General features: G+C 44.0%; 1 protein-coding gene across 3 annotated transcripts; it reads right to left on the minus strand.

Moving 5' to 3' along the window:
* Positions 1–5,031: 5,031 nt before the first annotated feature.
* LOC101744941 (very long-chain specific acyl-CoA dehydrogenase, mitochondrial) lies at positions 5,032–9,994 on the minus strand. Of its 3 annotated transcripts, none has more exons than XM_062668504.1 (7): positions 9,727–9,994; positions 8,669–8,777; positions 6,703–7,230; positions 6,488–6,629; positions 5,994–6,416; positions 5,752–5,920; positions 5,032–5,665 (listed from the first exon to the last, which is right to left on the minus strand). In XM_062668504.1, the coding sequence occupies exons 2-7, from the start codon at positions 8,683–8,685 to the stop codon at positions 5,127–5,129; spliced, it is 1,818 nt and encodes a 605-aa protein (XP_062524488.1). In that variant the 5' UTR covers positions 8,686–8,777; positions 9,727–9,994; the 3' UTR covers positions 5,032–5,126. The 3 variants fall into 3 exon arrangements, with proteins under 3 accessions (XP_062524488.1, XP_062524487.1, XP_037867040.1); XM_062668503.1 differs by lacking the exon at positions 9,727–9,994 and adding an exon at positions 9,379–9,498; XM_038011112.2 differs by lacking the exon at positions 8,669–8,777 and having other exon boundaries at positions 9,727–9,991.
* Between the last annotated feature and the right edge of the window lie 1,441 nt (positions 9,995–11,435).

The raw sequence follows: 11,435 nt of genomic DNA on the forward strand, positions 1-11,435 counted from the left end.
GGACTCCGGCGCCTCCTGAGAGGAAGAGGGGGACGAGGAGGGCCAAGGTCCTCCACCTCCCCGAATTCCTCGCAAGAGACTACGCCTTGAAAAAGGCGCGCGAAGCACTTCCTCGCAGAACGACTACCGACTAAACCCCCTCGAGCTCCACCACACCGGCTACACCAGACCTACGGTACCGCAGTGCGCGCCGAAACTATATACCTGATCCTGTAGACCAAATGGTAAACCTTCGACATCGCCCAAAGCACGTCATCACGGATCCTCCTGTTCCATTAACGGTGCTTTTAGGCACTACAAGCACCGGTCACCGTCCTCTTCGAACCCGTCGCTTGCGAGGAAGGGCTCGACGAGCGAATTAACCCACAGACACAGCCCACTGAGTTTTTCGCCGGATCTTCTCAGTGGGTCGCGTTTTTTTTTTTTGCCCTTGTATGTAGACGAGCATACGGCCCACCTGATGGTGAGTAGTTACCGTCGCCCATGGGCTTCAGCAATGCCAGGGGCAGAGCCAAGCCGCTGCCTACCGCTTAATACTCTCCACAAGCCTCTTTTGAAGAAGGACATGTCATGTGGATGACCGCAGTGGCTCCAGGTAGTATGGATGAACTCTACTCCGGTGGCGGGCGGTGCGATGGTAAAAACGAGATGCCGGTATCATCTCGAACAATTCCTCAGAGCACTCCCCATGGAACATACGGTACAAAATACAGAGGGAACCGAAGTCCCTCCGCAGACCCAGAGGTTCCAAACGATCCGTGAGAATGGGATTATCGACAATCCGAACGGCCCTCCTCTGATTCTGCGAAGCACTGCTCTTGCTAGGGTCATTTTTTTATTTTTTTTTATTGCCTTTGTAGGCAGACGGGCATACGGCCCACCTGATGGTGAGTGGTTACCGTCGCCCATGGACTTCAGCAATGCCGGGGGCAGAGCCAAGCCGCTGCCTACCGCAGTGTTAGCAACTCTCCGGTTTGAGCCCCGTGAGCTCACCTATACACGCTAGGGTAAGCTCATATAGCCTTTCAAGGCTATCAGCATAGGTAGGAAAAAAAAAAGTCTTCTCATTCCGTCTCAGACAGTCAGCCTGTTTGTATGTTCTTCCGTGTCAGACAGTCAGTCCGTCTCAGTCTGTTAGTATGTCAGTCAGTCTGTCAGCCGGTCAGTTGAAACAAAACTGTCGGTTTACCCTGTCATTGTGAAAATTATGTGTTGAGAGTTTCAATAATTATTATTCAAAAGGTTTTATTGGCTATTATTGCAATAAACTGTGTTCTACCGAATACGAGTGATGACGGAAACTACCGCTCAGCCATCGCTGGCGCTCCGTCATATATATATATATATTTATTTTATTGCTTAGATGGGTGGACGAGCTCACAGCCCACCTGGTGTTAAGTGGTTACTAGATTCCATAGACATCTACAACGTAAATGGCCACCCACCTTGAGATATAAGTTCTAAGGTCTCAAGTATAGTTACAACGGCTGCCCCACCCTTCAAACCGAAACGCATTACTGCTCCACGGCAGAAATAGGCAGGGTGGTGGTATCTACCCGCGCGGACTCTCATGAGTTCTTACCACCAGTAAAAAATAATGCTTTATTTTAGAACAAATTTGGTTAACATAAAAAGGTTCGAGTGAGCAAAATCTTAAAATGAGTCGACTATTATCAAAGCCGGCAATGTGACTTTTGGACAATTATTGGTAAATCAGAAAAACGAATTATTGAATTTGTATTCCATTGGCAGTCACAAAACTCTTCTGAACGGCATCTTAGATAAATAACAGGTTAACCTTTATTTCATGCAGGTTTTGAACCGTATTCTTTGAAGGAGACGATTATATTCAAATCAATCTGTATTGACATATCAATAACATTTTTTTGTCCAAATGCACAGATTGCCACCTTTGATAATAGACGACTCAAATATAAACATATGCTGTCGCGGACTTTTTTTTGGAACTTTGAAAGGGGAACAATTCTGTCATACATTATTCTAGCGAAACTTAGATTGGTTTTAAAACATTCTTTAATAATGCTCCTCTCGTATTGGTCTTAGCGTGATATTGTTATAGCCTGGATGTATATGGATGTATATTAAATATATTATGTATGTGAATAATAAAAATCTTACATTTATATCCGTTGTCTGGTACCTTTAACACAAGTTCTTTTCGAACTTATCACGGGAACAGTTAACGTGGCGTTTAAAAAAAATATATTGATATTGATTGGATATATTGCCTATCGCCTTTTTCAACAAATGGGCTATCTAAGACTGAAATATTTTTTTAAAATCGGACCATTAGCTCCTGAGATTAGCGCGTTCAACCAAACAAACAAAATCTTCAGCCTTATAATATTAGTATAGATTATTTATCTTTTCTTCCTGAACGGCCGGTTCTGAGGCTTCTCAACAACGAAGCGCCCGCCGTGTCAAATTCTTTCTTTAGTAAATCTTTAGTATTTAATAAAATACATATCGGCGCAACACTGCTATTTATTTAACTAAGTAACATTAATTAAAAATAACTTTCCTATATGTTAAAATTATTGGTAAACTGTTCCAACAGTTGTTTATGACGGCATTCAAGAGAACTACCTCGACTTTTCTACTATAAATACGAGTGACTATTGTCGCACAAACACCTATCACCTATCTTATACGCCCTCTACACTAATGACATCCCCACCCTGGAGGGTCACCTTCGGGCGTGGGAGGACGTGAAGTTGGCCTTGTTCGCAGATGATTCGGCCTACTTCTCGTTCTCCCCGTTCCCCTCTGCAGCCATCATGAGGATGCAGAGGCTTTTGGATTTACTGCCCCAGTGGCTGGACCGTTGGAGAGTCGCGGTCAATGTGGGAAAGACCGCGGCCTTGCTCTACGGTCCGGTCCGTATCAGAGTCGTCCCAAAGAAACTCAGTCTCCGTGGTGTGAATGTCGAGTTCAGGACCGGTATCTCGGATGCGACATCAACCACTCCTTGAGCATGGTCGCGCACGTCAACCGAGTCATCGGTCAGACTCGCGCGGCCAGATTCCTGTTGCGGCCGGTACTTGCGTCCGGGCTTCCGACCAGAACCAAACTCGCCATTTATAAGACATAAGTCCGTTCCCGCTTCACATACGCTGCTGCGGCCTGGTATTACTTGCTGTCGCCGTCCCAGCGATCTAGGCTGCAGACCCAGCAGTCTTTCCCTCCGTACTACCGTCGGGGCCGGGCGGTACGTCAAAAATGACGCCATCGCCCGGGACCTAGGTGTGAAGTCGCTCGTGGAGTTCGTGACTAGGCGCGCTCGTAATATGCACGAGCGAGCCGAAAACGGCCCCCATGAGCATCTCCACAACATAGTCCCGCTGCACGCCAGACCACCCATGGCACGGCGTTGCCGCGGGAGCTATTGGTACCCCCGACGATAGTTCGGAGTTAAAACTCCTCGCGGGCTTGGCTCTGCCCCTGGCATTGCTGAAGTCCATGGGCGACGGTAACCACTCACCATCAGGTGGTCGGTATGCTCGTCTACCTACAAGGGCAATAAAAAAAAAACGATAAATTCTTATTCAGAGTTTATAATTTCAAGTTCCTATAATTAAGATTTTTTTTAAATTCAATTTGATATCCCGCCCTCACCGGTCGACTACTGATCAACTATCAATCGATCAGTGATCCCCGCCAGGTGTCACCACTCATCCAGCAAACATCACGTAGTAGGGACGAGGACGAAGCCGGTCTCTTGTCTTACTCACTATACATTTTTCAGCCATGTTTTTTTGGTTTTATTTGTGTATCAATAGTATGTTCCGTAGGTCTGAGAATCGGCTACTATCTATTTTTCATACCTCTAAGTGATAAGGGTTGTCCACCCCAAAGATTTATTTTTTATTTTTATTTTTTGGATAAAATTTTTTTGGTTATAATGAAGTATTATGTGAATGAATGAGCTTTTTTCTACACCAGAATTTCCCTAGAAATCTTATTTAAGGCAACACAACGTTTGCCGGGTCAGCTAGTAATATATAATAATAATAGGAATAAAGTTGTTTAGCACATTAATATGTCGGTGCAACGTCACAATTTAGTTAATTAAAAATAGTTAACTGTATCTTTAATGTAACGCATATCAACGACTGTTTAAGACGGTATTTAAGAGAATTCATGACTAAGCTACCCGCACTTTCTACTATAAATAGGAGTGACTATTGTCGCACAAAAAACCACTTCGACAAAGTGGCACGACACGAGAACTCTCTCATCGTGGCCGCCGGTAACTACATTCCCGATCCTGCGGACAGAATGGAAAGCAGTCGACGTCGCCCAAAACACGTCATTTCGGATCCCCCCGATCCACTAACGGTGCTTTTAGGTACCTCAAGCACCGGTCATCGTAAATCGAGTAAATGAACCCTCAGATTTTCTCAGTGGGTGGCGTTTCCAATCCGGTGGTAGATTCTGCTCTGCACGGCTCTTGCTAGGGTTCGTGTTAGCAACGTCGTCAGGTTTGAGCCCCGTGAGCTCACCTACTAGTTAAGGTTACGCTGGAATGGCCTCTCAAGGCTCTCAGCTCAGGTAGAAAAAAAAAGCACAAAACATCCAGACTCGCGCAGCCGGCTGAGGCAGAGCTCTCTGTTGTTATCGTTTTGCATTTCAAATGCAATGAATGGAATTTGTTGCAAAAGCGAGTCACTATGGAAGGCAATGATAATGATGAAGAGAATGGCATCATCAACGCTGACGTTATTATTTTAAAAACGCCACGGAACCAGCTTATCCGTCATATATTTTTTTATTCGTGCTAGAGAATCATTTTAGAAAATATTTGTATTTTTTTGAGTCTCGCTTTTTGGATTGTTTATATTTTTTTTCAATTGCGTATGTGTAAATGTGTTCAAGGGTAGTTTTATTTATTAACAGTTATTATTTCTATCCAAACTTATTTTTGTCTAGAAAGAGCTAGACAATAAATAAGAATTTCAAGAAATAACAGTATCACAGTCATTGCCTTTTTTTGATATACGAAACAAGATAATCTTTGCGAAATGTGTATATTTTTCTATAAAATAAATAAATTAACTATAATTATATTACACGTATATTATACAGGAGGGGACAGAGCAGCGCGGTCACAAGTAGAGCGGGTTGGGACACAGCTGGCCGCCCTGGTCGGCCACGTCGCGGCCCAGCGCGCCGAGCCGCTGGAAGTGCGCCTGGGAGCGCGCGTCCCGGGTGGCGGCCAGCTGCGCCGGGATGCGGCCCAGCGCCTCCTCGGCCCACGCGGCGGCCAGGCGCAGCTCGTGCGCGGCGCCGGGCAGCGAGCGGCGCGCGGCGCGGGAGGCGCGGGACAGCACGGCGGCCGACGTGTACGCGTCCACGGCCGCGCCCGCCAGCCGGTTGAGCACGCACTGCTGCTCCACCACGCCGCGCCCGTGCCTCAGCAGCACCGCCTCCACCGCGCGCCCGTGCTCGCCCACCAGCTTGCCCAGCTCGGCCGCCGCGCCCCGCAGCTCGGGCGCCACCAGCGAGCTCAGGTCCGCCCCGCGCGCCAGCCCCACGGCGGCCGTGGCGCGCCGCCCGGCCTCCGAGAATATGAGCCCGAGATGTGCGGTCGGGTTCTTGAAGGCTCGCTGGAGCTCCTGGAGGTGAGATCCGGCGAACTGGATTCCTGTTGACGAAAACGACCCATTTTAGTAGCGTCCATCGCAGAGCAGCAACTCTACGCTCGGCGAACGTCTCAGCGAGCGGCCTCACCCGTGAGCGCCACGAACAGACGCAGGATGTCGTTGGTGCCTTCGAAGATGCGGAAGATGCGGAGATCGCGCAGCACGCGCTCCAGCCCCGTCGCCTTCATGTAGCCCATCCCGCCGAGGATCTGGATGGCTTCATCGACGACTGTCCATGCGCTGTCCGAAGCGAAAACCTACAACCCAAAAAAAATATACAGAGCCGTCAGAAGCGAGAGCGGCACGCGGCGGCGGCGGCCCGATACGCACCTTCGAGATGGCGGCCTCCAGGTGGTAGTCCTGCGCGCCGGAGTCCATGTTGCCGGAGACCATGTAGGCGAGCGCCTCGGTGGCGTACTGCAGCATGGCCATGCGGGCCAGCTTCTCCTGCACGGCGCCGAACTCGGCCAGGTGCTTCCCGAACTGCACGCGCGTGGCGGCGTGCTGCGCGGCCTGCGCGATGGCGGCGCGCTGCGTGCCGGCCAGCGCGGCCGCCATGCCGAAGCGCCCGTTGTTGAGGATGTTCATGGCGACCTTGAACCCGTTCCCGACGCCGCCCAGCACGTTCTCGACGGGCACGCGCACGTCCTCGTAGTACACCTCCGTGGTGTTGGAGCACTTGATGCCCATCTTGTTCTCGGGCGGGCCGGACGACACGCCGCCGAACGACCTCTCCACGATGAACGCCGTCACCTGCGCAGAGCGACCGCTCAGTCCACGCTTGCAACGCTTCTGCGTTCCTCATCGGAAGATTCACACGTTACCTTATCAACGGTCTTTCCGTCCTTCTCGATAGGAGTTTGTGCGAAAACCGTCATAATCTCTGCGATACCGCCGTTGCTGATCCAGATCTTCGAACCATTTAGGATGAAATGTTTGCCGTCGGGCGCCAGCACGGCTCGAGTCCTGCGACACGAGAAGGTTGTGAACGAAATGCGAACAGACGACGGGCGACCGACGAGTCAGTCTTTACACTTACTTGATAGAACCGGCGTCTGAACCGGAAGAAGGTTCGGTGAGGCAGAAGGCGGCATACTCGCCGGAAGTGACGCGCGGCAGGTAATGCTCTTTCTGCTGCGGGTTGCCGAACAGCAAGATTCCCTTGAAGCCGATGGACTGATGCGCCCCGAGCGTGATGCCGACGCCGAGGTCGTGGGCCCCGACCACCTCGACGAGCCGCGCGTACTGCGTGTTGGACAGCCCCAGGCCGCCGAGCTCCCCCGGCACCTGCAGCCCGAACGCGCCGAGATCCCACAGTCCGGCGACGGTACCCTCCTCAATCTTTGAATTCTCATCATTCTTAGCGGGGTCATTTACTTCTTGAAAGAATTTCTCGACTGGCGGCACGAGCTCTTGTAGCATTTGACGTTGGTCATCGGAAAGTGGTTCCGGAAAAGGAAACACCTGTGTAGGTTCAAATCGGCCACGGAAAAGATTCAGAGTGAAAGAGGCACTCTGTCTCGGTCCGTTTCGAGCTTGCGCCTCTGATGCGGCAGATCGAGCTCCGCTGCAAACATTTTTTTTCGTTTTTATTTGTATTACAATCCTATCAAAAATGTCGGACTTACTACAAATTAATGTTTATAATCCAAAGAGTAATAGAGAAATCGCTTTCAATATTATTGTTTGACAGTATGTACGCACAACATTTCAACGTATCAAAAACGCGTTCAGTCATGTTACATTGACGCATATTCACCATAATGGGCAATAGACCTAAATGGACAGATGGTCACAACCAACCCAATGTGTTTATTAAAAACTTCACCCTAAGGTCATTACAGCCTACCATCCACCTTGAGAAATGAAAATGAAATATCAATATGGTATAAAAAAAACCATTGTTTTTAGTGTGACTTAACTCTGTTAAAGGCACATTACATGAAAGTCCCATAAAATGCCTACTTGATAAACATAAATTTTTTATTTTAAAGGATAGTTGGTATATTATTATGCTAAAATATATTAATCAAAATTGGTAAATAGTGTTACTAATATGATATGAGACTGTAATTTTAAATAAATTTATATTATTTAATAGTTATAATTGAAACTAATTTTACATAATTTCTACATATTACATGTACAGTATTTACACATGGCAATAATACGTCACAGGATTCTACAGACAGGTTGGCCTCGAATAGCACTACTCCATCTCTTACTGTGGGTATAGCAAAAGAAAACTAAAGGATGAACTAGATATTGGGCACCTACAGTTTCCGAATACAATATTCACATACTGTTACCAACAGAAGATGTTACAGGTTGGTTACAAACATTGTAAGAACTGCTACTGTAAAGCAATCATGTGTTCGGGTTTGAAGGAATAATGTGTCAAATTAATTTCTCTTAGTGTTATCTCGAGAGAATATTTCAAAATGAAATAACTTTTCATGACATTGTAATAATATACAACCTGACAATAGATGGCAGCATGTGTATCATTTATATAACATTATTTATGTATAAAGTTTGGACTAACTAAATTTAATGAATACAAATAAAAGTATTTATTTCACAATTGGGAATTGTCGTGACCTAAAGGATAAGACCTCCGGTGCATTCCTATCTAGCGATGCAACGGTGTTCGAATCCTGCAGACGGGTACCAGTTATTCTAATGAAATACGTACTTAACAAATGTACACAATCAACTTCCACCGTGAAGGAATAATAAAAATCAAACTCCAGTAACCACTTAACACCAGGTGGGCTGTGAGCTCGTCCACCCATGTAAGCAATAAAAAAAAAGAATTATGTTAGATATAACTGCTTAGATAAACATAAAGAAAAAAGTTTTACTTTGTACTACTTAGACCCGGCACGACTTTTTATAACATAGAAAGGCCCTCAATTGTAAAAGGTGACTAAATGACAATTAATATAAAATTTTACTTTTTAAAAATATCAATCCCAACAGATTTAGTAAATGTTAATAATTACTGTATAATATAATCCATTTTTCTTTTTACAGTACAAGAAGTAGTTTTTTCCTTTTTACTGGAACCACTGTGTTCCTCTAAAGCAGGGGCTCCCAAACTTATTTTTTCTGCTGGATAAATTCAGAATAAATTATTTTTTAGCGCCCCCATTTTTTGCCCCACTTTATAACCACTATAGTGAGAGCTCAGTCGATGTCTAGGAGTCCTCATAGATGAAATTACAAATTGCCTCATGGGCCTCTACACAATGCCCCCATATTTTTGCTGGATCTCTTACCACCCCCGTTAGGCCTGCAGAGCCCACAAAGGGGCATTATCGCCCACTTTAGGAAAGGCTGCTCTAAAGTGTGTTTCCACTCACCTCCATAATATTTCCTAAGTGCTATGACATGCCTTTATTAAAATGATGTTTGAGAAGTGTAAGCCAGGGTGGGTGTAAGCTAGAGGTTCAGTCACTGATGCTATTGACAACAGACATTGCTAATGTTCTAAACAATAATTGCTAATCATAACGAGGTAAACCATAAGCCTTCAAAGGCCAATAAAATTAAAAAGAATAAACAACAAACTTTGAAAAAATTCCAATTAAATCAAATAACTAAACAAATCTGATAACAATTTTAAGTCTCTTATTTATTGTTGTCAGAAGAGGAACTCCAATTAAAGGAGTTTTACTCTACATTTTAATTGTATAAGAACAACCTGTCTTACAATTGATGACATTGTGTCAGACAGGAGCTCCATTGAACCCAGTTAGTAGTCTAGTTGGTGATGATAGTCTATCATATTGAAACAGCACTCTTGTTACAGCCCATGCATCATGCTTATCCCTGAAAATGGTATCTAGAATTAAAATATAAACGTTTAGTAATCAGGAATTGTTGTGAATACAAACAGCTTCGGTTTACCCGTGCATTACCTAATTCATTCAGTTGTTGATGCCGTCCTACATTCCGACCATGGTACAAAGTCCAAGGTAAGAATGTTATTCGACATGAAGAGCAAAGTCCAGGGTTATCAATTCCTCTGGAAAAACCACGACAAGACGTTAGGACTCACCTGCAAAGCGGAACCACCGCAGTCGTTTTGGGGACGAGGCAGCGACCGCCACACAGGACCAGCTTGGCACCTTTCATCGTGTTTATTACAAAAAACTTTCAGTAACAGAAAAAATAATCCGTTTTCATAAATTCTGCAATTGCATTCTAAATCGAAACGCAAACTTTGGTATCACTATATTTCTAATTAATTTATAATGTTTAAAGTTTGGGAACAAAGTTAAAGATTAAAGTGAGAGGGTCGAGTCGAGAGGTTTTTTTTTAAGGGAATTTATGACCTGGTAACTAATACCTTTAAGTCATGTCTTATTTTAATTTATGTTCTTATTTTTATGAAAAATTATAATATGGAGTGAAATTAAATGAAATAATATTAAATGAAATGAAGATGATTAATTTGAGACATTAATCAACTGGGATGAAATATAATCTCAATAAAATGGTGGTCATTTACTGAGATCTTTTCAGTGGACTTTTTGGAGGATCCCGAGAAGTTACGTCCAGCAGCTTTGTTTCATTATCCCACATTTGTGTACTTTCACAGATATAAAATAGTTAATAAACCACCGCTATTACACATTCAAGCCTGAAGAAACACTAAATAGAAAAAATAAAACAAATCACACAACTTCACTCCTCGCGTTCCCGCCAAAAAGTCCTTGCAGTTCGTATTTTTTTTTTTAAGAGATTTTATGACCTGGTAACTGAGACCTTTAAGTCATGTCTTATTTTAATGTATATTCTTAATTTTATGAAAAATTATGTTATGGAGTGAAATGAAATGAAAATGATTAATTTGAGACATTAATCAACTGGGATGAAATTAAATGAGATGATATGAGATGAAATCTAATCTCAGTAAAATGGTGGTCATTTACTAAGATTTTTTCAGTGGACTTTTTGGAGGATCCCGAGAAGTTTCGTCCAGCGCCTTTGTTTCATTTTCCCACATTTGTGCACTTTCACAGATATTAAACGGTTAATAAACCACCATTATTACACATTTAAACCCGAAGAAACACTAAATAGACAAAATAAAACAAATCACACAACTTCACTCCACGCGTTCCCGCCAAAAAGTCTCGCAGTTCGTAGGTATAATATTAAGCATAGATTATACCCTTCTTGATATTTAATCATAAATCACAGTTGCCAGATGGGGGGGTTCCCTGCAAATTCGGGGGGTTTTTTCGACCTTGTAGGGAAATTCGGGGGGAAAGATTCTTTGGGGGGACATTCGGGGGGAAAAAGTTAGTTGGGAGAAATTTCGGAGGTTTTTTGAGTATCAATTTGCAATGACTATTAGAATAATTATAGTCTACTATACTATTCACAAGTCAATATTATAAAGGACAAATTTTGCAACCAAATAGCAATAAAAACTGCCGAAGCGGTTTTCAGGATTCGATTTTCACTGCCAAATAGATGCATAAAGGGGATTGCCCACTCTCCATAGTGTGCTAGGCCCAAGATGGACATCAAATATTACTATAAAAATGTACTGATTCAAATTCTTAAATGTATTGGATATCTAAAAAATATATTGAAATTGACGCCACTATTATAAAAAATATAATAAAAATAAAAACTCGTTTTGAGGTTAATTTTCTATATAAATAAGTGTGTCGGATTGTGAGATACTTCAAGAACTTTCCTTTTCTTAATGTTTAAGATGTTCCTAATGTATTTTTATCCAATAGGGTATAAAAA

Source organism: Bombyx mori, chromosome 5 (genome assembly GCF_030269925.1).
Source record: "Bombyx mori chromosome 5, ASM3026992v2".
NCBI lineage: Eukaryota > Metazoa > Arthropoda > Insecta > Lepidoptera > Bombycidae > Bombyx > Bombyx mori.

What these genes read in the sequence shown, in the direction of transcription:
- LOC101744941 (XM_038011112.2), bottom strand. Translation starts at nt 9,803, where the DNA reads ATGAAAGGTGCCAAGCTGGTCCTGTGTGGCGGTCGCTGCCTCGTCCCC. An exon ending in GCGGTGGTTCCGCTTTGCAG is followed by an intron (nt 7,231 to 9,726) that starts GTGAGTCCTAAC and finishes AAATGTTTGCAG; the next exon opens with CGGAGCTCGATCTGCCGCAT. An exon ending in TCTGTTCGTGGCGCTCACGG is followed by an intron (nt 5,666 to 5,751) that starts GTGAGGCCGCTC and finishes TTTCGTCAACAG; the next exon opens with GAATCCAGTTCGCCGGATCT.